The 27,853-nt window shown below is 45.8% G+C and overlaps 1 protein-coding gene across 1 annotated transcript in view; it reads right to left on the bottom strand.

The window, feature by feature from the left end:
- The window catches only part of LOC146788631 (putative cation-transporting ATPase 13A4), a 404,095-nt gene that overhangs the window by 19,027 nt on the left and 357,215 nt on the right, over positions 1–27,853 (bottom strand). Inside the window, exons 26-28 of the mRNA XM_085635803.1 lie at positions 23,492–23,666; positions 20,141–20,328; positions 12,300–12,388 (exon numbers count right to left, since the gene is read on the bottom strand). Coding sequence (XP_085491929.1) covers positions 12,300–12,388; positions 20,141–20,328; positions 23,492–23,666 — 452 coding nt within the window. The remainder of the gene's footprint in view (positions 1–12,299; positions 12,389–20,140; positions 20,329–23,491; positions 23,667–27,853) is intronic.

Below are 27,853 nucleotides of genomic sequence, written 5' to 3' on the forward strand. Positions count from 1 at the left end.
CACCAGGGCTGTGGCGGAGTTACAGGGCGATCCAAAGGCTGTAAGGTACAGATGGGTACCCTCTACAGGAGCACAGTAAGGGTGCTAAAGCCAATTATCCCCAGGGAGGTCCTCGCGTGGGATCCTGGAGGAGCGACGGCGCCCCGTTAGTCCTACGGGCGGTTGTGCATCTGAGAAACCGGGGGTTGCCTGCAACGCTCCGCCCCCCTTAGCGGGGAGGGGCGTTAGTAAGGGGCGGACTGGCGGTCTGCCGGAGTGATGGGCTATCCCCGCCCCCAAAAGGACAAACACCAGTTGGTCGCTGCCACCGGGTTTTATAGCTCATCAGGGGGCAGGCGGCGAGGGGCCGCCTGCCCTGGGATCGCCCGTAAGTTAACCCACCATGTTGACATATGGTTATGTTAATAAACCATTAGGAACAACAAGAGAGAGAGGGTAGAGTTACACTCTTATTCCCCCGAGTTTGAGTACAAAAAACAGCGTAAGAGTGTATATGGAAAGAGGTACAACCAGCTGGTTGGACTCTTAAATAAAGCTCTGAGTGTTAGTGAGACAAAATCAATCTGATATTGAAAATAAAACCCTCACTCACCAACATAGTTGGTGACATGCTTCATCATGGGGTTTTGCCAGTGGTGCCTTGTGCGCCTCTGGTGTGCTTCGACGCCTTTAGTATAGCGGAGCAGCTATATTCAGATTAGAAAGTGTAGTGTGTGATAAATCAAGAGTGAGTTAAAAGTCATATGGCGTCTGCCAGAAAATTTTAATGATGGCGTCATATGAACAAATTAAAAAGGTGGTGGATATCAATTCCTGAACTTTAAATTGGTCAGGCCAATCCTGTTTATGATCAAATGGTCAACATGTTTCAGCTTATTATTGTGTTTCACCAAGCTTTCATCAGGACCTAATCATGAGAAAAAACACCTTGGCGGTATAAGCACGCTAAGGCTTATCCAAACCTCAGGTGTGATTGAACCGATACACTCACGGTTACATCAGGGGTCTTCCGCTAATTCGAGGGCAACCTCGTCTATCTGTAAAAAATGTATGTACATTAGAATCAACATACAGATATTAAGTATACTGTGTATATCAGAAAACAAGATCAAGTATCAGACAAACACTCATTCATATTGTCCCTATGTTTTTACATGGCTCATAATATAACACGGGGCAGTCCGTGCGGACAAGAACTCAGTTTCTTTTAGATCATCCAGACAAATCTGCAACCAATTAGGAGCAAACAAACATTTGAGCGATTCGCTCAAGAGTCTGGGTATGTAAAAATTACTTATTGACTGTGCGGTGATCTCTTTTAAAATTTCTTGGCACATTCAAATGTATGTCGTTAGGAAGGGGTAATGGATAATCCCCATTATTTCGGCATACTTTGGAAAGACGAAATCAAAACCACAAAAAATTTTTTGATTTAAATGAGGCTTACGTAAATGAAGACGAGGAAGTGCTCCTTGGGCAAACGAACGGGTGGCGGGACTACAGAACAACTGTGGTAGAGACAGACAAAAGGGGAAATGTCAAACTCCTATAGTCCGTTAACCCATTAAATATCAAAATACCGTTTCGAAGGAGACCATGGATCGTTTCACAGCGGTACTTACATCGTCCAAGTCCTCCGCCAGGCAAATTCACCTACATATGACCGCCGAGCCCGGAGTCAAGGTGAAAGTAAGTATTCGCGATTAAATAGTAGCAGCCATGGCGGGTAACCAGGAAGAGTCTGCCCCTACCGGTATGCGCACGCATCCGTGCTATAGACATGGAAAACGGACTGTCTCGCTAGTCCTAGAGTGAAAAGAAGGACTATGTCTCAATTAGACTTCGTTCAAAACTTTATCGACAACCTCGATTAAGCGCAGACAAAAACCCAAAGTTGGATTAAAAATGATCCAGAAATAATCAGAAGTGTCCCCGCACCCCAGGTCAAAGCAGTAAGTAACGTCCCTACTCAGGCCGGAATTAAATACCCTCTTGGTGACATAATTGTCGATGTAAGGAAAATCGGGTAGTGAAGTAAAGTGAATAGGGACTATTCAGGCTTTTCTGGGAAATAGTACTGGGGCAGTGGGATCCAGTCGTCCAGACACCATTAATTAGTTCGTCTCAAAACAGATTCCCAAGGGATCATATCATTGAGTCCCCGGAGGTGTGTCGATAGGCGGTAAACCCACCGCTGTTCTTTTTCAAACAGTATGGAGGGTTTAGATTGCTCTATGATGGTCCAGTGCAGATCATCCGCAGTGTGTTGGAATCGCAGGAAATGTTCCGTTAATTTTGTCATGCTTTTTCTGCACCGAATGTTGCTTCGATGCTCCCCAATGCGTAACTTGACCTTACGTGTGGTCATGCCCACATATTTCAAATCACAGGGGCATGTGATTAAATAGACCACATCGGTCGTGTTACAGTTGGTGTGACTACGTTGAGTCCACACCTTGCCCGTTTCCAGTAATAGGGTTTTTGTAGGTGACGTGAGGTGACACACACTGCATGACCCACAGGGGTAGTGGCCATATACAGGTGGTAACCCCCAAGTGTCAAGAACAGAGGAAACAGTAGGTTTACTTGGGGTCCTCGGTCTTGTATGAACAAGAGAGTCTTTTATGCTTGTGGCTTTCTTATATGCAAAAAGGGGTCTTTCCCAATCCTTGTTGTTGCTCGTCAGAATCCTCCAATGCTTTGTAACTGATTTTGCAACAGCATTGGATGCAACGTTGTAAGTAGTTACACACGTTAGTGGTGGATCCGTGGATTCTTCATGGAAGGTTTGTAAGAGGACCTCTCTGGGTTGATTTCTGGCTCGTTTGTAGCTTTTCGTTAGAATTTTATCAGGATAGCCCCTCTGTTTGAGTTTTCGTGTCAGATCACTGGACTGTTTACGGAAGTCCTCCACCTTACTACAGTTCCGCCTGATGCGGAGATACTGACCATAGGGGAGATTTTCCCGGAGTGGTCGAGGGTGAAAACTGGAGAAAGCCAGAAGGTTGTTTTTGGCTGTCGGTTTATGGTAAGTTTTAGTTACCAAAATCCCATCCATTTTGGTGACTACCACGTCCAGAAAAATCATCTCATCTTTATGGAAAGAGTTAGTAAATAACAGATGAGGATCGCAGGTGTTTATCCATAATAGAAAATCATGAAGAGTATTTTCAGGGCCCTGCCAGATGATAAAAATATCATCAATATATCTTTTCCAAAAGGAAAGATAAGAAGAAAAAGGATTTTGTGGACTTAGAATGAATTTAATTTACGTTCAAAGTCAAAAACATAAAGTCCTGCCACACTAGGCGCAAAAGTGCTGCCCATCGAAGTACCAGTTGACTGGAGGTACAGTGTTCCTTGATATTCAAAAAAATTCTTCTTGAGGGCCAAAGTGGCACAATCGATGATAAAGCCTTTGGGTGTTTGATACGGCCAGTCAACGGAGTCAAGAGCTTCCCCAATAACCTGGATGGTGTTGTCTTGTGGGATGCTCGTATAGAGACTCTCGATATCCAGAGAGACTAGTATAGTATTGTCAGGGTCTATCCTTAGCTCCTGTAATGCTGCCAGAAAACTCTTGGTATCTTTTAGGTAAGTTGGTGTGTCCTGTATTATAGGTTTTAGAAAGAAGTCGCAAAAGATCGACAGGGGCTCTAAAAGAGAGCCGATGCCCGATACAATTGGACGGCCCGGAGGAGGTAACTTATTTTTATGGATTTTCGGCAAAGTATAAAAATATGGAATAATGCCTTTTCCTTTTGTCAAAAAATCCGCCTCTTGCTTGCTTATAAAACCACTTGACTCAGCATGTTCAACAAGATTACATATAGTGATTTTCAAAGTCACAGAGGGATCAGTAGTTAAAGGGATGTAGTTCTTGGAATCGTTGAGCAAACGTCTGCATTCAAGGTCGTAGTCAGCTGCATTCTGAATTACAATCCCTCCACCCTTGTCCGCGGGTTTTATTACAATGGCAGAGTTATTTTGCAGCGATTGAAGAGCCTGGAACTCCTGGGCATTCATGTTTTTATATGCTCCTTGATCCTGAAAGGCTTCAACATCGTTGATTACTGCTTGTTCGAATGCAATAATTTCTGCTGGGACCATATGGGGGGGAGGTGTAAATGTGGACTTCAAGCGTAAGGCAGTGTCACTGGGATGATCTACACGGACATCAGATTGAGTCTTTTCAAAAAAAGCTTTCAATTTTAGTTTTCTGAAAAATTCAGAGAGTTCACATTGTAAGCGGAAGCGGTCCAAGCGTGCCGATGGCACAAAACCTAGTCCTCTCTCGAGTACTTTGCTCTCTGTCTCTGTCAATGTGACTGAGGAAAGGTTGAACACTAGACTCTCTGGTTGCTGGTTCCCGCCTTGCTCCGTGTATTGTTCCCCATCCCTTCTTCCTGTTCCCAGTGTACTTGACTGTTTCCCCTTCTTCGCCCTCGTCCTCGTCGGCCTCTGTCTAAAAAAGGAGGGCGGAACGTGTTGGGTGGAAAGGGAGGCATTTGGGCGTAACCAGGGTTCCAACCCATCATAGGGAACTGTGGTGGTTGGAATTGATTGTAATATCCCTGACCCCCTTGGTTGGGAAACGGTTGCCAGTTAGATTGGAAGTGGTAAGGTCTATTTCTGCCTCTACCTCGCTGTCTGGATTTAGTACTCTCGTTACTTGATCCGCTAGAAAAGGAATCATTGTCGTCAGCACTATGTGTCTGCTCATTGCTGTCAGTTGGAGGGACAAACTGACAGCAATGAGCAGACACATAGTGCTGACACATAGTGCTGACGACAATGATTCCTTTTCTAGCGGATCAAGTAACGAGAGTACTAAATCCAGACAGCGAGGTAGAGGCAGAAATAGACCTTACCACTTCCAATCTAACTGGCAACCGTTTCCCAACCAAGGGGGTCAGGGATATTACAATCAATTCCAACCACCACAGTTCCCTATGATGGGTTGGAACCCTGGTTACGCCCAAATGCCTCCTTTTCCACCCAACACGTTCCGCCCTCCTTTTTTAGACAGAGGCCGACGAGGACGAGGGCGAAGAAGGGGAAACAGTCAAGTACACTGGGAACAGGAAGAAGGGATGGGGAACAATACACGGAGCAAGGCGGGAACCAGCAACCAGAGAGTCTAGTGTTCAACCTTTCCTCAGTCACATTGACAGAGACAGAGAGCAAAGTACTCGAGAGAGGACTAGGTTTTGTGCCATCGGCACGCTTGGACCGCTTCCGCTTACAATGTGAACTCTCTGAATTTTTCAGAAAACTAAAATTGAAAGCTTTTTTTGAAAAGACTCAATCTGATGTCCGTGTAGATCATCCCAGTGACACTGCCTTACGCTTGAAGTCCACATTTACACCTCCCCCCCCATATGGTCCCAGCAGAAATTATTGCATTCGAACAAGCAGTAATCAACGATGTTGAAGCCTTTCAGGATCAAGGAGCATATAAAAACATGAATGCCCAGGAGTTCCAGGCTCTTCAATCGCTGCAAAATAACTCTGCCATTGTAATAAAACCCGCGGACAAGGGTGGAGGGATTGTAATTCAGAATGCAGCTGACTACGACCTTGAATGCAGACGTTTGCTCAACGATTCCAAGAACTACATCCCTTTAACTACTGATCCCTCTGTGACTTTGAAAATCACTATATGTAATCTTGTTGAACATGCTGAGTCAAGTGGTTTTATAAGCAAGCAAGAGGCGGATTTTTTGACAAAAGGAAAAGGCATTATTCCATATTTTTATACTTTGCCGAAAATCCATAAAAATAAGTTACCTCCTCCGGGCCGTCCAATTGTATCGGGCATCGGCTCTCTTTTAGAGCCCCTGTCGATCTTTTGCGACTTCTTTCTAAAACCTATAATACAGGACACACCAACTTACCTAAAAGATACCAAGAGTTTTCTGGCAGCATTACAGGAGCTAAGGATAGACCCTGACAATACTATACTAGTCTCTCTGGATATCGAGAGTCTCTATACGAGCATCCCACAAGACAACACCATCCAGGTTATTGGGGAAGCTCTTGACTCCGTTGACTGGCCGTATCAAACACCCAAAGGCTTTATCATCGATTGTGCCACTTTGGCCCTCAAGAAGAATTTTTTTGAATATCAAGGAACACTGTACCTCCAGTCAACTGGTACTTCGATGGGCAGCACTTTTGCCCCTAGTGTGGCAGGACTTTATGTTTTTGACTTTGAACGTAAATTCATTCTAAGTCCACAAAATTCTTTTTCTTCTTATCTTTCCTTTTGGAAAAGATATATTGATGATATTTTTATCATCTGGCAGGGCCCTGAAAATACTCTTCATGATTTTCTATTATGGATAAACACCTGCGATCCTCATCTGTTATTTACTAACTCTTTCCATAAAGATGAGATGATTTTTCTGGACGTGGTAGTCACCAAAATGGATGGGATTTTGGTAACTAAAACTTACCATAAACCGACAGCCAAAAACAACCTTCTGGCTTTCTCCAGTTTTCACCCTCGACCACTCCGGGAAAATCTCCCCTATGGTCAGTATCTCCGCATCAGGCGGAACTGTAGTAAGGTGGAGGACTTCCGTAAACAGTCCAGTGATCTGACACGAAAACTCAAACAGAGGGGTTATCCTGATAAAATTCTAACGAAAAGCTACAAACGAGCCAGAAATCAACCCAGAGAGGTCCTCTTACAAACCTTCCATAAAGAATCCACGGATCCACCACTAACGTGTGTAACTACTTACAACGTTGCATCCAATGCTGTTGCAAAATCAGTTACAAAGCATTGGAGGATTCTGACGAGCAACAACAAGGATTGGGAAAGACCCCTTTTTGCATATAAGAAAGCCACAAGCATAAAAGACTCTCTTGTTCATACAAGACCGAGGACCCCAAGTAAACCTACTGTTTCCTCTGTTCTTGACACTTGGGGGTTACCACCTGTATATGGCCACTACCCCTGTGGGTCATGCAGTGTGTGTCACCTCACGTCACCTACAAAAACCCTATTACTGGAAACGGGCAAGGTGTGGACTCAACGTAGTCACACCAACTGTAACACGACCGATGTGGTCTATTTAATCACATGCCCCTGTGATTTGAAATATGTGGGCATGACCACACGTAAGGTCAAGTTACGCATTGGGGAGCATCGAAGCAACATTCGGTGCAGAAAAAGCATGACAAAATTAACGGAACATTTCCTGCGATTCCAACACACTGCGGATGATCTGCACTGGACCATCATAGAGCAATCTAAACCCTCCATACTGTTTGAAAAAGAACAGCGGTGGGTTTACCGCCTATCGACACACCTCCGGGGACTCAATGATATGATCCCTTGGGGATCTGTTTTGAGACGAACTAATTAATGGTGTCTGGACGACTGGATCCCACTGCCCCAGTACTATTTCCCAGAAAAGCCTGAATAGTCCCTATTCACTTTACTTCACTACCCGATTTTCCTTACATCGACAATTATGTCACCAAGAGGGTATTTAATTCCGGCCTGAGTAGGGACGTTACTTACTGCTTTGACCTGGGGTGCGGGGACACTTCTGATTATTTCTGGATCATTTTTAATCCAACTTTGGGTTTTTGTCTGCGCTTAATCGAGGTTGTCGATAAAGTTTTGAACGAAGTCTAATTGAGACATAGTCCTTCTTTTCACTCTAGGACTAGCGAGACAGTCCGTTTTCCATGTCTATAGCACGGATGCGTGCGCATACCGGCAGGGGCAGACTCTTCCTGGTTACCCGCCATGGCTGCTACTATTTAATCGCGAATACTTGCTATCACCTTGACTCCGGGCTCGGCGGTCATATGTAGGTGAATTTGCCTGGCGGAGGACTTGGACGATGTAAGTACCGCTGTGAAACGATCCATGGTCTCCTTCGAAACGGTATTTTGATATTTAATGGGTTAACGGACTATAGGAGTTTGACATTTCCCCTTTTGTCTGTCTCTACCACAGTTGTTCTGTAGTCCCGCCACCCGTTCGTTTGCCCAAGGAGCACTTCCTCGTCTCCATTTACGTAAGCCTCATTTAAATCAAAAATTTTTTTGTGGTTTTGATTTCGTCTTTCCAAAGTATGCCGAAATAATGGGGATTATCCATTACCCCTTCCTAACGACATACATTTGAATGTGCCAAGAAATTTTAAAAGAGATCACCGCACAGTCAATAAGTAATTTTTACATACCCAAACTCTTGAGCGAATCGCTCAAATGTTTGTTTGCTCCTAATTGGTTGCAGATTTGTCTGGATGATCTAAAAGAAACTGAGTTCTTGTCCGCACGGACTGCCCCGTGTTATATTATGAGCCATGTAAAAACATAGGGACAATATGAATGAGTGTTTGTCTGATACTTGATCTTGTTTTCTGATATACACAGTATACTTAATATCTGTATGTTGATTCTAATGTACATACATTTTTTACAGATAGACGAGGTTGCCCTCGAATTAGCGGAAGACCCCTGATGTAACCGTGAGTGTATCGGTTCAATCACACCTGAGGTTTGGATAAGCCTTAGCGTGCTTATACCGCCAAGGTGTTTTTTCTCATGATTAGGTCCTGATGAAAGCTTGGTGAAACACAATAATAAGCTGAAACATGTTGACCATGTGATCATAAACAGGATTGGCCTGACCAATTTAAAGTTCAGGAATTGATATCCACCACCTTTTTAATTTGTTCATATGACGCCATCATTAAAATTTTCTGGCAGACGCCATATGACTTTTAACTCACTCTTGATTTATCACACACTACACTTTCTAATCTGAATATAGCTGCTCCGCTATACTAAAGGCGTCGAAGCACACCAGAGGCGCACAAGGCACCACTGGCAAAACCCCATGATGAAGCATGTCACCAACTATGTTGGTGAGTGAGGGTTTTATTTTCAATATCAGATTGATTTTGTCTCACTAACACTCAGAGCTTTATTTAAGAGTCCAACCAGCTGGTTGTACCTCTTTCCATATACACTCTTACGCTGTTTTTTGTATGTTAATAAACCTGCAGCAAGTTTCTCCACCAAAAATGTGTTGTGTCTGAGTTATTACATGTTTTGCAGTGGGAGGGCTGGGGATTGTGCCGATATTGGCATTATGCCAGGCTGCCCGGGGCCACGCAGGGGGCCCTCCTAAGAGGGCGGCCAGCCTTAGTGCCACAGGATGGCACTGTCGCCAGCAGTGTAGTGGTCAGGGGACCCTGGTGGGTCCCCTCGGTGCAGCGTCACTTCCCGCAGGAGGGGGGGGGGGGGCGGGGAAAGGTATTTAAACCTTTCCCGCCGTCCGAGCGACCTCTTTTGCTGACCGACGGTGCCCCTCCTGCTGGTCTGCCCGGACGCTGTTTACCCTCCCACCGCTTTCCCGGCGCACGGGCAGGGGGGGATGTGTTTCAACTAAACCCTTTTTATTTTGCGTTGCAGGCGGAGTTACAGGGCGATCCAAAGGCTGTAAGGTACAGATGGGGGTACCCTCTACAGGAGCACAGTAAGGGTGCTAAAGCCAATTATCCCCAGGGAGGTCCTCGCGTGGGATCCTGGAGGAGTGACAGCGCCCCGTTAGTCCTACGGGGGTTGCCTGCAACGCTCCACCCCCCTTAGCTGGAAGGGGCGTGAGTAAGGGGTGGACTGGTGGTCCGCCGGAGGAAGGGGCTATCCCCTCACCCAAAAGGACAAACACCTGTTGGTCGCAGCCACCGGGTTTTATGGCTCATCAGGGGGCAGGAGGCGAGGGGCCGCCTGCCCTGGGATCGCCCGTAAGTTAACCCACCACGTTGACATATTGTTATGTTAATAAACCTGCAGCAAGCTTCTCCACCAAAAATGTGTTGTGTCTGAGTTATGACATGTTTTCCTGTGGGAGGGATGGGAATTGTGCCGATATTGGCACTAAGGTTAAGGTTTGTTTTGCAATAAGGCAGCCAGTGAAGGTCCCTCAGATGGCTGGTGATGTGATTGGGGCATGGGATGTTCTGGATGATTCTGACAGAGGCGTTCTGGACGGTCTGCAGATTTGTATGGAGTTTTTAGGTGGTGCTGGTGTAGAGTGCGTTGCTGTAGTCAAGTCTGCTGTGGATGAGCGCATGGGTGACCATTTTTCTGCACTCGGCTGGAATCCACTTTAAGATCTTACAAAGGAGGCGGAGCTAGTGGAAGCAGGAGGATGAAACGGCATTGATTTGGCCGTTCATGGAGAGCGAGGAGGCCATGAGGACACAGAGGTTTTGTGCGTGGTTTGTGGGTGTGGGACGGATTCGTAGTGCTATGGGCAACCAAGAGCCATCCCAGGCAGAGCGGGAAGAGTCCAAGAAGAGGACTTCAATCTTGTCTGGGTTAAGCTTGAGGCAGGTGTCCTTCATCCAGGTGGCGACTGCCTTCATCCCGTTGTGGAAGTTGCTCTTGGCAGCTGTGGGTTTGTCTGTGAGGGAGCGGATCAGCTGGGTGTCGTCAGTGTAGGAAACTATGTTGAGTCCATGGCTTCTGACGATGGCTGCAAGCGGGCCATGTAGGTGTTGAAGAGGGTGGAGGTCAGGTAGGATCCGGATCGATTCTAGGGCTTTGTCATGGATGTCGGCGTTGAAGAGGCTTACACAGAGGGTGTGGTGGGAGACAGTGTCAAAGGCAGCTGAGAGGTCCAAGAGAATGAGTGATGCATTCTTGCCTCGGTCAAGGAGGGTGCAGATGTTGTCTGTAGTGGTGAGGAGAGCTGTCTCAGTGCTGTGGTTGCTTCTGAAGCCCAATTGGGAGAGGTCCAGGATGTTGTTCATTTCAATAAACTCAGAGAGTTGAGCATTGATGACTGCCTCGATGACTTTGGCTGGGATGGGGAGCAGAGAGATGGATCTGTATTTTTAGGTCTGTTGGGTCAGCAGAAGGTTTCTTCAGTAGGGGGTTGATCTCTGCGTGTTTCCAGTCTTCCAGGAAAGTTCCTGTCTCGGTGGAGCAGTTGATGGGGTGGCAGAGTTCGGGTGCGATGGTGGTGCTGGCTCTGTTGAAGATGTGGTGAGGGCAGGGATCCGAGGGGGCTCCGGAGTGGATGCTCTCCATGATCCTGAAGGTGTAGTCAGAGGGGAGGGTAGTCCAGTTTGTCAAGGTCTGCTGGGAGCTGGATCCATGGGGTGCGGTGGTTGCGAGTGTGGTGGGTGAGTCTTGGGTTGCGCAGCTGTCGTAGATCTCCCTGATCCGGCGGTGGAAGAAGTTGGCGAGGTTGTCGCAGAGGTCTTGAGATGGGAGGATGTTTGATGTCTCTGTGCTGGGTTTAGCACACATTGTTGTGAGACAGTGTAGGGAAGAAGGCAGCAAAGATTTAAAGGGGGGGGGCAGGCTCCACAAAGTTTAATTGTTCCCTTTAGCTCCCACTGTAATTGTTGGTGTCTGCTGCATGGAAACAGCTGGCCTGAAGTATACCATGAATCAAGAACTTTACTCAGAGCCCTGAGGTGTCATCTGTTCAGCAGGTCTTGCGATAGTTGCATAGGTGGTGTGGGATTTGAAGGTCTAATCTGACAGGGACTTTATACAGATTGTCCATTGACCATCAGACCCCTCAGAGATCTGTAGAGCTTCAGAGGAGCCAGATGTTTGGGTCACAAACCCCACTGAATGCAGGAACATCTGTTCCCTTTGTCCAGGGGAACTTTGTGAATCCTCAGAGGAGCTGAGGACTCAAGTATCTGATGCGGGAGCAGCAACTGGACCCTTGCGCTGGACCTCCACCACAGACTCGGGGCACCGAAGCCTACAGCGTGAAGACTTGTCCGGACCTTACAAGGATACACAGTGAGCATTCCCCGACCCCAAGGAGAATAAGTGGAAGACATAGAAGAATGGGGGTGGAAGACATATCTTTGTAGGGTTCATCAAAAACCTGATGGACACAGCATATTTGGAAGGGTTGAAGGACCAACAAAGCAGATGGCTGAAGCGGGCTGACTCGCGGACCCCCGTGTATGCTGTTGTGTTGACATGAACTTGTCTGACAGCAAAGTGCCAAGCAAGGCCTAAAAAGATAATTGTTTATTATTCCTGCATAATTTACACACTTGTATAATCAATAGTTCAGGTGTACAGGCGGCGTAGTGATCTACTGAGGGGGTGAGGCTAGAGTGAGGTTCCTATATTCCAGGCCTCTTTCCTCTCTACACCCCCTCCCTGTGGACATGCTACCTTACTGTGGCTTGTGTGCTTACAGGAACTGCCCTCCACCACAGCCCCAGTGCACTTCATTATCCAAGTAAAACATTATTAACATTTGAGACATATCTGTTTGCCATACGTACCTCAAGCGCTCTGTAGAGACCAGGAATGTCCGCGAAAATGAAGAAGACTGTCATGGCAACCTCAAGGGCCAGCACGGTTACAAAGAAGTCTGGAAGGACACAATCAATACATCAGAACATGGTCCATGGAACATGAAAATACCTGGACAACTCATGAAGCTGTGAATAATAGCTCTCTTTTTGGTGAATAGTATAATATTTTTTGTGCCTCTCTGCAGGTCAGCCAGCCACGGCCGTGAAGTGACCCACACGGTGAGATAGGCTGGGTGACAAACACTGGGGGCTTCCGTGTAATGCCTCTGCAATAGCATCGCAAAAACTAAATCTTTAAAGCCATGGCCATCCAGGAAGATGGTCACATATGCTTACATGTACCACTACACCAACCCACTAACACACATGCATGCACACCCACACGCAGACACACACTCTGCAACCCCTCCCCCTCCTTTTCCTGAAATATCTAGCTGACTACCTACTCTGGGGCAGTGTCTCAATAATGGTGAGGCTGCAAGCGATGTGTGAGCAGCTGTGAGGTCAATGCCTCCTAAATCCAATCTGCTTACATGTAAGTGTCTAGCTACATCCAAACTCTTGCCTGGAAGCCGTGAGATATGTGGCAATGTTTGTGGGACATAGTCTTCCAGCAGGTCCCAAGCTTTGAGATGATTAACTTGGATCCAGCCTGATGTCCTGAAAGTGACCACTCAGGGTAAAAGTCTTTGTGTCTCACTGTGCACTGCCCACACGAAGAAGCTTCACGTCCAAAGACTCCTCTCCATACTGTCTGCCTCCCCTGCACCTCACGAGGAGACCTGTCTGCCTGTGGCTCACACAGTAGTAAGGCCAAAGTTTTCCAGTCCTTCGATCCACAAAGGGTCCTCTAGCAAGGCAGGGGCTCACTTTATCTTGTGTTCACTCAAAATGATGATGTCCCATGGGGAGTGCTCTTTACTACCAGACCTGTCTTATCTGAGAACGGCTCATAAGGTGGCTCTGAAAAGTACCGGTCTAGGCATACACTCAGCACCTCGAGAGGTGTCCACTCAGATCATCTGCCCCTGTCAATCATCCTGGAGGCAGAGATTAAATCTATTGTATCCTTCCTTATGGAAGAGCTATATAGCATGACATTCAAGGTCTCTAAATAATACGTTTGCTCTGAGCTCTGAAAACTCCCCACCTGTTGCAGTGTCAGCACTCTGAGGCCCCAGTGACACACCACAGGGGCATAGGACAGGGTGCTGGAAGCACTAAGAGTGTCCTTCCGTCAGCAGCCGTGACCATAAGTTTCGATGCCACCTTCACATTATGAGATTTCATTGTTTGCCCAAACCATTCTTTCTACATGGAGAGCCACAAGCCACTGACGGGGATATGACATATGCCAAACGCTAACAAGCATGAGAAAACTAGGACAAAGGTCCTAGACATCAGGTGCACTACCAATATCCACCCAAAAGAGAGTTCTTCAGCTTCATTCACAAGTGATCAGATATCACAAATACATTATCAAAAATAAAAATCCAAAGCCCACATTCAAATGTATACAAAGTCCATCATGAAGTGCTCTCTGGAAAGCTGACTGTAGCTCATTCACATTTTTATTGAGTAGGCGTGTGCATATCCAGAGGGAAAACTTCATTCACGTGCGTTGAAAGATAATAGCATAGGTCCCACGAGTTTTAACCAAATCCCAATGCATTTCGGGCATAAACAGCTGCCCTTCATCAGGGGAATCTACAAATCAATGAGTACAATATCAAAATGCATTCTCTGCGAACTTTTTGCATATACGTCCATGAGGAGAACATTTGGAAAGTAAAGATTGTAAAAAAAATTATTAAAAAATCTAACCAGAACTATTAGTGCATAAGCTCCTCATGTTGAAGATTGTATGAGCCCCTAAATGAGAAGAAAGAAGGAAAAAGGGAGTAAACCAAGATCATAAAGCCTTCACCAAGCACGTATCCGATGTGGTAAAAACCATAGAGTGACAACAGCTATCAAGGTCCAAGAAGAAACCTAAATTTACATGCAGATGTGATGATACACCTATCCAAATGGTGCTCTCACAAAGAATAGCATGCAACGTTAAGAGAAAGCAGAGTTCACGTTAAAAAACCCGCGAATTGACAGCATATCATACACAATTACCTTGAGCCTACACTAGGAGACAACTGAGAATAATCTGAAAGTTTCAAAGTGTGATGACTGCAGTACACAAAGAAAAATGCAAGGCCTCAAACTGCAGTTAACGTGGAAGTAAATGACTAAGAAACTCTACAAGGAGAATAGTGTGAATAAAACTCACCAGAACTCTGTGCAAGAATGAACACAAATTCCAAGCACTGCCAAGCATGCTCGTAATAACCAAAACTGAACCGGTAACTCCCAATGCTGCAAAGGCGCGACAGGCGCGGTCAGTGCAGAATGTGATAACCACTCTACACAAAAAGAAACTGTGGGGCAGATTTACAAGTCCCCTGCGCCACCAATACGTCACTTTTTGTGACGTACTGGTGGTGCAGGGGGCTCCTCCATATTTAAAAGGAGAGGAAAGCCACCCTGCGTGACTTTTCCTCTCCTCGTAAATATGGCCCCTTCACACGCAGCGCTGTGTGTTGAAGGGGCGTTCCATGGGTGTTGCTGTGGGTGTTCCCACACAACACCCATGGAACAAGACACATATCCAGATTTACGAGGGATCGTAAATCTGGAAATGCGTGTGAATGTTACGCCACCCTAGAGGTGGCGTAGCGAGGCACAACGAGGAGAAATGTTTTCATTTCTCCTCGTTTTTTCCCTCTTTCAATGCCTGCTGCATTCTACAGCACGCATTGACAGAGGAAAAGGCCTCTTGTGATTGTTTTTGTGCAGGAAGGTATCCCTTCCTGCACAAAAACAATCTCCCCACGACGCAGGCATCCTTGCACCATGGTGCAAGGGTGCCGGCACAGTTTGTGAGCCAGCGCAGGGGAAGCACAGAGATGCGACATATTTTTGTAAATATGTGCTGTCCAAACTAACGCAGCACGGCGCAGCAAAATGACTTGCTGCACCGTGCTGCGTTAGTTTGTTGTAAATCTGCCGCACAGTGCCTTACAATATGAGGAAGTAATGGTTTAAACACTCTAAAAAGAGTAGTACATGGATGAAACTTAGTGCAGGACTAAACCCAAAGTCTAACCGCTGCCAGAAACACTCGTGATATCCAACGTGGAAACAGATCCCAGTGCTGCGTAACTGTTATAAACGCGGTCAGGGATACGACGCTGATCTGAGCAAGTACGCACACCTGTGTACTACCTGAACATGAAACCTGGAGCGAGGAACCGCCCAGGGCTGGTTTAAAGGCACAGTGCATGTATTTGAACAGAAAGGTTAGCAATAAAGAGAAGAGAAAAAACTAGAAAAGAGAAAATGATCATGAGCAATACCCACTATCACGAATATCCATAAATGAAAAAACTCAATCAATGTGAACAACGATCCTGGTAAATGAAATACAGAAAGTATGCACATGTGTGATAATGTACCCAACAGTTCAGCTATGCCAGTGAAGAATGACAGGGTGCAGAAACACCCGCGTTTAACAAACTCAGAGGTGTACAGTATCACATACAATGTTGATAAAACTACATATCAGCGAAAATACAAAATAAAACCCAAATGGAGACTCGAATCATGAATTGACGATACTCGAGTTCCACCAAGTAGGACCCCACGTCCTGCGACATAATGTCATAACTATCACTACCTTAATGCATAATTCTCAAACATTGAAAATCTTGGGTGACAGTTACTTGCTCATACAAGGGTCCATTGGACAGAAAGTGACCCTGAATCACGGATGGTGGCTAACATCCGTGTGACCCATCCACGCTGTGAAAAGTTTATGATGACACCTAATAGACATAATGTGTAGCACAGGTTCATTAACACAAAAACAAATCCTGGCTCGAATAACAGATAAAACGTGCAGTATGTTGCCGTAAAACACGCTTGGAACATGATCATGAGAACAAGTGGTAGCTCACATACAGGATGAAAACTACTGTGGTTAGCAAAAATTAAGACCAGATGACACAAAATGTCGTGTGTGCAAAAGTGACAACAAGTTACCGGCTAAAGTTTACAGCATAATATCACAAACAATTTTTTTTAAAGAAAACAGGAGAATTCACGTTGATCATTCAGACCTTTTGGCACAAGGGTGTCCAAAAATCATATTCAGTATGTTTCACATTGAGACAGATGTTTAGACCTATCCCTGTCAGCCTGTAGCATCACCACTTCTAAAATGATGAATCTAAGTTGAGCTATAGTGTGGTGGTGTTCATGCCAGTGAACTGCAAGTGGTGAGCTGGTGGTTTTAGTTATGATGCGGCTTTTATGCTCCGTGATGCGTGTACGTAGAGTTCTCTCTGTTTTGCCCACATAATACATGCCACAAGGGCATTGAATCGCATAAATGACAAAATGACTATTGCAATCTGCCGTACAATTCAATCTGATATTCTTGTCGGACCAAGTATGAGAAATACAATCTCCGACCAACATATTGTTGCAATGGGAACAATCGAAACATTTACGCATGCCCTTGTGTACCACTGGCGTGCCAGAGTCAGACTTTGAAATAAGTTCTCTCAAGTAATGTGACCTCTTATAGGCAAAAATGGGGGGGGGGGATCCTTACAGATATCATGGAAATTTGGTTCAGATTGTAGTAATTCCCATCGTTTCAAGATCACACGTTTGATAGCTGGAGATGAAGTGGAGTAGGTAGACACAAAAACTTCTCTACTGGATGACTCCTTGTTCTGTTTCTTCAACAAAGACTCTTTGTAAACCTTGGACACATCTTGCGGCTTCATCGACTACTCCAACAGGGTAACCTCGATCCAGAAATTTCTGTCTTGATTCACTCGTGGTGTCCCTCCTAGATTTGTGCACATTCCATTCATGAATTTCCTTTGCATATGTGCCCAATGTGGTGTTAATCTCCTTCAAGGTAGACTCCCAGTTGTCTGATTCCATGTTGTGAATGAGAGTTTCTTTCAGTTCTTGAATCTCCTGTTCTAGACCCACGAGTACCGAAGACAGCTCTTCAACGATGAGTAGTATCAAAACGAGGGAGCACTTATTTAATATAGCATACCACTAGTCCATAAATCTTTTGTTCATTTTGAACATCATAGGTTTAATAGCCAGACGAAATCCCCTTGGTATCCTACTGGCTTAGTGATACTGAATCAACGTGGTGGCATGCAACCTTTGGTTGATCTCCCTTCGTATGAGGTATTCGAGCTGTCGTAGTTGTTGAGTGACTGGCCCATGGACAGTGCCAAATGTACGTACCTCACGGATAAGACCATAGATATCTTGTACTTCCGAGGAAGTGTATACCTTGGTGGAAGCCTTATTATCTGTCAAATTTCCTCAAAAGACATTGTGTGGTGCAATGTTGGCTGTGTCGGGCTGAAAAATGTGAAATAACAAAATGCGGTAACAGCTGGTTTGCACTCAAAGAAACAAATGAAACAACCAAATCATCAATTGTAACAACAATATACAATTCGGTGTGCACCCAAAGAGGAGGCACAACCCACCCCCTTTATTCAAAAGTGAGAAAACTAGGACAATAGTCATAGACATCAGGTGCACTACCAATATCCACTCAAAAGAGTGTTCTTCATTCACAAGTGATCAGATATCACAAATACATGATCAAAAACAAGCGACACAAAGTCAGTCTGTGTTGCATATCACAGCAGAGTGCCATGTAATGCCCACAACAAGCTGCCATGTAATGCCCACAACAAGCTGCCATGTAATGCCCACAACAAGCTGCCATGTAATGCCCACAACAAGCTGCCATGTAATGCCCACAACAAACTGCCATGTAATGCCCACAGCAAGTGTTATATTTCATATCGGTCCCTTAATAAAGGTTTAGAGGAATCGTACTCTTTCCCTACATCATCTCCCCTTCATTTCATATGAATGAGCCTTATAAGGACAGAATTCCAAATAAGGAAAGAATGCCTTATAGGGAGTGAACGCCTTATAAGGACTAAACCTTTCACCTAGTTCGATGACGAGTGTGGGTTCTGCCCGATCGATATTGCTAAGATGCCATCCTTAGCACATATGAATACTTTATGAGTACACTCTCCAGGGGGGCATACTTCACCTCTTCTATCTTCGCACAAAGGTTTAATCCCCAACGTCATCCTCATATTGAACAAGGGGTAACACACGTACATAGACTGTATAAATGCAGCACCTCTTGCTATCAGTAGTCAGGAGGGAACCAAGACTTCAAGGCCGACACACTGACCAGAGACGCTGCAGCTCTGACATGCCATCACTCCTGCTGACAGTGGTCTAACTATCCCTGACCGGGTGTCCAACTCAGGTCTAGGACGAAGTCCCACACTCTCACTATTCAGGTATGGAGGTTCGACTAAATCCTAGCGGGATTCTTGGCTCCTAGATTTTAGGCTTCGTAGCTTTTTTGCACCAACTTACATGCTAGGTACACTCAGGTACATCTAGACAGGCATCTTAGGAGTACGCACTTTATTTTATAAATGCATTTCTTATTCATGTATATGTTCATGACTATTGAAAAATGGTAGAACAATACTATTCCTTTTTATTCACTGTACTGCTGGTTCTATATCTCTGCTACTGTGTTACAGTTGTAGCAGCACATTTGTTTTACATGAGAAGAAAAAGGTACAATAAATTCTTATTGTAAACACTCCCAACTGTTTCTTCTGGGTATCTCTCTGAGAGCAAAACAAGCAAGCACAAGTGACTGGGTGAAAAGTAGTATATTGTTTCCACGAGTCTGAGGTTATTGTGTTCTGAGGTTGCAAAAATGAATCTCTCTGATAACAGGAGATTCTAGTAGCACTACGAGCTAGCTAATGTGAAAACAGGCTAACATATTCGGCGGGAGGTGTACAGAGTCAGTCTGCCACCAGACCCACAGTTTGTTATCCGCAGATGCGTAGGTCCTGCATGAAGGGTTCTATTGGAACTACACTACACAAGGTGTCATGTATTGCCCACAACAAACTGCCATGTAATGCCAACAAACTGCCATGTAATGCCCACAACAAACTGCCATGTAATGCCCCCAACAAACTGCCATGTAATGCCCACAACAAAGTGCCATATAATGCCCACAGCAAGGTGCCATGTAATGCCAAACTGCCATGTAATGCCGACAACAAACTACCATGTAATGCTCACAAACTGCCAGGTAATGCCCACAACAAACTGCCAGGTAATGCTCACAACAAACTGCCTTGTAATGTCCTCAACGAATTGCTATCTAATGCGAAAACAAAGTGCCATGTTATGCCCACAACAAACTACCAGGTAATGCCCACAACAAACGGCCATGTAATACCCACAACAAACGGCCATGGAATGCCCACAACAAACGGCCATGGAATGCCCACAACAAACGGCCATGTGATGCTAACAAACTGCCATGTAATGCCCACAACAAACTGCCAGGTAATGCCCATAGCTTAGCCTTAAGCTTTGCTTTGGTCAAACTGCATCTTCATGCCCATCCGGGGAAATGTCAGGGCCTCGGCAGGCTCTCTGGTCATTGTAACTTCGAATGACGGCATAGACAACGCTCAACAAAACGACACAATGTGCTACAATTATCCCTCACCGTCTTGGATGTAAAACACTAGACATTCCAAGTGACTTGTCTACTAGAGTAAGGTAATCTAGAGCCCTACTACTGATATCACCTTCCAGCACATTTGATGTCCAGGACTTTGTCCCACAGACACGTCCACAGTACTTACAGTTGCGGTACAAGGGCAGGCGAAAGGGCTTCCCTTTGGTGAACACAAAGGCGTTGATCACCAGGTGGCTGGATGTTAGGAGATACAACGTTGCGCTGTCATAGGTTTCTGTGTTGCTCTTCCCGCTGTGCTCACGGTCCCATCTCGTCTGGTCGATGTTAGCCGTCGTGTTTCCTGGATAACATGCACTGAAAAAAGGAAAATAAAATATGAATCAATGAAACATTCACCAGCAACCACACATTGGTGGCCCCATTTGTACCTTATCCGTGGCAGGGGGTTGGATTTGCCAATATTGACCCCCTATAGTGTCCAACAACTTCCACTAGAAGGTTTATATTGGAGCGGGAATAGGAAATCGAACCCCTTCAGTGTCCAACATCTTCCTCTAAATGGTTTGGAATGGAGCGGGAGGAGTAAATCTAAACCCCTCAGTCATTAACAATGTCCTAAGGGCGGGTAAGAGTGGATTGGGAATAGTATAGTATATCTTTTAGTGTGTTAGTATTTTAAATAAATACATTATATTCTAGTGTTTTAACTTTAGTGTATTCACTTTGTTTTGTGTACTGGAATCACTGAGCCGTGTATGTGTGTTTTTGGTAAGTAAAGTACTCTTATTGTTTTGGTTGTAGTTGACAGTGGTGCAGTGTTTTGTGGAATAAAGAAAAAGTACCTTTTCATTTTTTAATATACGTTTTATTCATACATTTGTTAATATGTTTTGCACGTATCATGTTTTTTTTCGTTTTTTTAACATATACATTTCTTACATCACAAAAAAATACTTGCAGTATATATATGTTTTACTTTACACCAGGCTATAGAGCGCACAGTATTTGTTTGAGTGGGAAGCAGCCCCACTCGGAATAGGCCTTGTCTTCCCCCTGTCCCAGGCTCCAGGAGTCTCCAACACCCCCATCCACACCCCCGGGGGGGGGCAGAAATAGTGGTGTAGCAAGTGGGGGGGTCCGCATCAGGCAGCATGACTTTTGGGGACGGCAGCCTCCCCCCACCCCCCGTGTCCCCCTGCTGTTACCTGCAGCCGTCGCAGGAATGGTCATCACCCCCGCCCGCTCTTACATGCTGCTGTCAGGCAGTAAATGCAGGGATCGCCATGGGCGGCACAACATCTAGCTAGGCCACTGGGCAGAACTACTTGAGGGGCCTGCAGTGGGGGGGCACAGGACCATCCTGTGGGAGGCACTCACCCAACACACTAAAAAAATGTTGCACTAAATTCCCTTGTGTCCAGAGGGCTTTCTGCCTGCCCAGGGGGACAGACTGGTGGTGAACGCTCCAACTCCTCGAGAGGGACAGAGCAATTTACAGGGCCTGGGGAAGGGGAGAGCAAAGATCCATGCCCAGAGGGGGTCCCCCCCCCCCAAATAAATACTAAAGGGCAACATATTCTGGTGTCTAGTGGGCTATCTGCATCCGTGAGGGGGCAGATTGGGGGCAAAACCCCCATCTACCCTCTCCCGGGGGGCATAAAGTCTAAAGGGAATTGCTGTGGGATGGAAGCACCGGGCCCATGCCCAGGCAGGCCCCCCCCCCACCACAATTCTATTCTTGGTGTTTAGTGGGTGGAACCCTGGTTGAGGATCACCCTCCTACATCAACCCCGAAGCAGAATTCTACTAGGGAGAGATCATTGGAAAGGGGAGATTCTACCCTTTCCTATGTTGCCTCCCTTGCCTAAATCGGTACTAATGGGGCTGAATTATGTCCCCCAAATGCCGATTCAGTGAAATTAGCCGCTTGTCTCATTTTGGAGTTACTTTCATAGAAACGACTTCACTGCGCCATTCGCTCTGTCATTTCCTTTAAAAAATGAAGACTCATATTGCTGGGAAGCTCTTTTCCATCAGGACATCAGACACAGGGAGGGAGTGCGACGTCGGCCATTTGTTTATCCGCTGCACTTAAAAGGTTAATATATGTATGTTACATGTACACTGGTATTAGTTTGCTACTCTTTTTAACTTATTACATATTTTATACAATTTTTAAACATTACCCAGTAGGGGTCACCTCTGGGTAGTTACAGTTAGGTCAGTGTTTCAAAAGGAAATGTTTTTTTTTTTTTGTGCTAATAACTTTAGCACTGTTTGATGAATCTTTACATAACTTCCCAAAAGGTTTCTCCTTATTTGTGCTTGGAAAGTTTCAGGGTGATCCGTCAAGTGGGGACCAAGAAAAGGGGGGATCCCAAAGCACAAACTCCCCATGTATTTTTCACAGACTTTGTATTAACAGCTCTACCTCAAAAACAGCTGAACAGACTTGCACCATATTTAGTAGGAAGATATTGGTCCAAAAAGCGCGTTTATTGTGATTTGGCGTAACGCAGTTCAGTTGTTTTTGCGATATTAAGGGAGAAGAATATTTGTATATCTGGATGGTTGGGTTCGGGAGGCTCACGAGAGTCCCTTGACTCAAAGTTTAGAAAATAGAGTGTTCTGATTGGCCATGAGGTACATTCACTAAACTTTCACACGGCGCAGGGCAACAAGCAACGTTGCTGCACTGCGTTATGTCAAAGGGTGAGAATAGAAATGCTCTATATTTTCAAAGATATGGGCATTTCTGCTCTCTCCTTACGCTGGTGCACTGTGTGTGCAGCCTATGGCGTAAATCCACATTTTGTAAAGCGCAAACAATCACCCGTAAGGGTCTCTAGGCGCTGGGGGTCGTCGGGAAGATTAAGCAAGCTAATGCCCAGAGTCACATGGTGCTGGGCTAACCTGCTGCCGGCGATCTAACCGTGATCCCCAGATTCCGGAGTCAGTCGCCCCGGCCGCGGCGCCACACCTCTCCCCCACAGCGCAAGGGTGCCTGCGTTACAGGCCGGATTGTATTTGTGGAGTGGAACCCCCATGCTCCACCCATAGCACGCCTCAAAAGTTGAAATGTAATGTAACGCAGCGCAAGCAGCTGCCTCGCATTACATTTTTTTACAAAGTCACCCAAGGCCACACAAATCATGCCTTGCTTGGCTCTGTAAACGTCACTGAAGCTTTTATTTTGTCCTTGCGTCGGCTTGCGTGACGCAAGGACAACACAAAGGCTCCATATATCTGGGCCTATGTGTGGGAATTTCCTTATAAATAAGCAATGTATGGTTTGTAGCACATACTGTTTTAGGAGTCACGCTGAGATCAAGCAGCTAGTGACATGTGGATGAAAAACCTTTCGGAAGAGTAGGCATCCATCTGATTGGATTATGTTGGGAAAGGTGCCAGCTGTGGTGAGAGAAGCAAAGCGCAGCACCCTCAAAATATCAGAAGTACATGATTTATCATCAGCTGAGGAACTACAAGCAGAAAACACTGGAACAGAAAACCGTACCTGTAGACGTCATCTGGGCTGTACCAGGGCTGTTCCTGCACCATGAGGAAGGCGTAGGTGTGGGAAGCGATACCCCAAAGAATGTTGAAAAGCACAGAGAAGAACAAGGGTGGAGAGAGGAGCTGTGCAGGGGGTCTGTATGGGGCCAGCTCTGGCCACGGAGGAGTGGAGCTCACTGAAAAAAAGGAATGCACGTGGTTCAGTTACAAATGATCAGAGACCAGAACATATTTCTTACTCATCATGATGTCAGGAGTGGAGGTCCAGTGTTTCTATTGAGGAATTCTCCCCAGACTCAAGGCACAAGCAGTATCAGTGGGAAGGGGCAATTTTCAACTGACTCCCCAAACTTGTACCTTCTTTATCTTTTTACTACTTTAGAGGTAACTTCAAGTAGACTTTTAACAGTTTAGTCCAAGCTTGACAGCAGGTCAAGCTATTGTAATATCAAGACATTCCATCTTCTTCTGACTCCGAGTGGGCAAATATTCTACAGACCCCATACTCACCACAGGACCCTGACATCACTGCCACAACTGAGCAGGACACATAAAAAGGACTAAAGCAGACAGGTCTAGGAAAAGCTCACCAAGTGATAATGAGAAGTAGGGCCATGCCATCCACATCAGTGAGAGATGTGCGAGTGCTTGTCATTCAACCTGTGGTAAATTACCTGAATGAGGGGGACAGGTGTAACAACGTGATGGTCACGCGTAAGGTCTTGTTTCCCCAGGTGTTACTACTATGACATTGTAAACAATAATGGGGTAACCCTGTGTCCCTCAGAACCTGGGGGATGGGTAAGCCCCCCATCATTCATAGATACTCTGGCTGCTCGCAATTCCGAAGGAAGCCTTGGCTACCTAGATTGGGCTGTCTCCCATTCATGTCCTGATGAAGACCTGTTTGACAACTTAACAGTGCGTTGTAAGGGTCGAAACGTCAATGATTCCACATGGTTCAGACCCACCAAGACTCTGGCTGAAAATCAATGAATAACTGCTCTACCTGCCAGAGCCATTGCGTTCCTATAGCTCTGACCATCTTTATTCATTTTCCCTCCTCTGTATAAATTGTACATAGTTCCACTATATATATGCACTGCACGTCTATTACTGAGCACCCAAATGTCACTTTGAATACACACCCTGTTACACTGCACCCTGATTTGACAGCCTTGTTGACAATGTGCAAATGTATATGAATGCTGGAATTTATATCAATATTACCTATTGCAAGTATCTTCAACTCCGCCTTTTTGTTTTGTGTTCCATTGCTTCCATGTTTGCATTTATGGCTTGATTCAACTTATTATAATTAAAGTTCTGACAGAGTTGTTGTTTGCAAAGGAATGGTGCATTACCAACAGAACCATTGTTGTTGTGCAGCTATGACATTGGTCAGAGGTCTGCACATCTGGCAGAAGCACACACACACATGGATGTTGGAGGAGGTAAGAGCTGCAGATGGATTTACTGTTTATTATTAGACATCAAATGCAACATATAAACTAAAAGCTTTTCTCATCACAATCCAAGTGACAACTAAAGTCCTAAACAAGGAGCGACAAACTAAGAAACCAACAGACAAGTAAGTTCTGCAAATGAGGAGAATGAATCAGTGGCACTTCTAAGACATAGGGCCTGATTACAATCTCGCTGGGAAAGCCCTGCGGCCGACTCGTACCCGTAGGGCTTTCCGAGCGACTCAGGCTGCTGGGCTCCGAACGACAGAGTACGATGCGCTGCAGCGCCGATGCACTCGGGTCGCTCGGAGCCCCATTGAAGTCAATAGGAGCCTGGTATACGTTGCGTACATAGGCTCCCATAGACATAAAAAGCACGTCCTGGACAGGGGCGCCCCCTTTTGCTGGGACGACTCGGTCCCGCCTGCACCGTGCGGGCATGTGTAGGGGGACCCTTGGGACCCCCCCAGTGATCGAGTCATACAGCCCAGGGTGAAGGGAGGGACCCGACACGGACCCCCGAAGTCCACTTCCCACAGTTTTTTCGAGTTGGAGGCTCTGACGCGATCGGGCTGCTCGACACACGCATCGTACTTGGTCGTTCGAGAATCCGCCCCGCTGCACTGTGCATGTCGGCCATGGCGGAGTTGTCCTGATGGGCTCGCTGACGCGTAGGAGCCGCTTGGAGCACGAGGCGATTTTCGCATTGTACTCGCTTGCTCATACAGCTGTACGAGTCGCCCGAGAATTGCACGTACGACTCGGACTCGCTCCTGACGGATGCAGTCAGGAGTGCTTCCAAGCGGGATCGGAATCGGACCCTAAGTGTTAGTAAAAACTAAAACATGTTCAAATAGTTATTTCACTGTGATGTATAACATGAAAAATGACCCATCAAATCATTTATCAACTGATAACCCTCTGCATCCATTGATGTCTGTTAGTAGTAGCAAATATAGCTAACCAGTTCAGTAACTAACCTAGACACAATCGTCCATTTACAGAAGAGCACTGAGTTATTGCTCCAACGATTTGCTTCCAAGCCTTGTCTAAGCATTTTCATCTCAGGCGTTAGAAGGAGTCAGGCTTGATAGGTCTGGCATAAACTACTGACCATATTAGAGCAGACGATGAGCTTACACATCACAAAGGAAACACTGCTAGTAAGAAGTCTTCACCCTCCTTAGTATAATGTGCGAAGAAGAACAAATGTGTCGCCTCAATGCCTTCCAAAAGCTGTATTATCACCAAGAAAGGGCATCATTTTTGTCCTGGCTCCAACGTTCCTCACCATCTGGTTTGCTGGCTCGGGACTCTGAGCGCTAAACATCTGATACTCAGCGGCCTTGTGTCTGTGCTCCCTCTGAAGCACATGCATTGCATTGGATGACACTATTTCTCTTAAATTTACATTTCCTGGAAGGCCACAAAAGTGATGCACCCAGGGAAGTTAAATGTCATATGTGGGGTGCAAGGTGTACGTACACCACCCAAATATATGGCTAATATATAAAGCTTCCAGGAGCACCACTGTGCTCTGCTGGGTTGCAGTTTACACGCTGCAGTACTACATGGCATGGAAATATGCATTGGCCATGTTGGAAAATATATTTTTAATTTTAATAAGTCAACCCTAAAGTGTTCCATGAAAGAGCAGAGGGCTGGTGCCTAATACATATATTAAGAGATGGTATAATACAGAATTGTAAGAGGTGTACTCAAAGTGATGAAAGGGCTAAAAACTGTGCAGGATTAGCTATCTGCAAGTCCAACAGACAAGACTAGTTATAACTAAAACAGTGACTAAAACAGTGACACCGTTTGAGAAAAGGCTAAAAGAATATTTCAACATCATTTTCCACTTAGTTTTCAAAATCTGTCTCAGTGGTGAAATCAGATGTCTGACCAATTTGGGGTAAAATGACATTTGTAAACATTTACTTTATGCTGGCTGAGCTAAAAACTGACTTTATTGCCAGTTCTGCCCCTCCTGACTCACTCGGAGGCCAATGCATGGCTCTGGCTGGAATTAAGAACCTTTCTCTCCGGAAGACAATGGTTTGGCTCTGAGCCCAGGAAGACAGGGATGTTGTTGAAAACAGGCCACTCAGCAGAGATTAGCAGTCTGGGAGCGGTACAGGAGGGCTAGCAGAACAAAGGCCAGCTTTATCACTTCTTCTTTTGACTTGCTGCCCCCAGATGTGATGGACAGGATCTGCTCTCATCCATTCCCAGAGCACTCAAACCCTCTGGCTACAACCTCAGCATGAGAGAGAACCTGTCCTCACCCTGACACAGAGAAGAAGAGCTCACATAAATAGGGAGTGACTAGGTGCCTACCTGGAGCTCCTCCAAAGAAAGGAATGGTTCAGCCATCTTGGAATTAAGGCTTCCGAGAATAGAGGAAGGGTTGAAAAGGGAGTGGGGCATGGGGTGATAAAGTAGACATGAGCGGTCAAGGAATATTTTCTAATCACTGGCTAGTGCACAGGAGAAGATCGGGGTGTCTTCACCACCTTCTGAAGAAGGCGGCCCTGGTGGAAGAACGGCCACTCCTGAATGTGGACTCGTACTAGAAGAAGCCTCAAGGACTCCTTACTGCTGTTTTTATTCCGGGGTGGAACTCCTCGGCAAAGGTCAAGCGTTTCCCTCTTCCAGGGACACAGAAAGGAGACTGACACCTGACGCAATACTGCCCTCAGTCCAGTTTACTTGTTAATAACCCAATTCCCTCAATAATGGCCTCGGTCCTAAAATGTGAGGAGAAGGTTTTTAGCAAAACGGGGAAAAATTATAGTTTTTGGGCAGATATTTTCTGTGCCTGTCTAAAAGGTCTGCTGTCTTCCACAGCCCCTCCAACTGCACATCAGCCCTTTTGTCCTTGGCCAATAGGGACA

This window comes from Triturus cristatus, chromosome 11 (assembly GCF_964204655.1).
Source record: "Triturus cristatus chromosome 11, aTriCri1.1, whole genome shotgun sequence".
Lineage (NCBI taxonomy): Eukaryota > Metazoa > Chordata > Amphibia > Caudata > Salamandridae > Triturus > Triturus cristatus.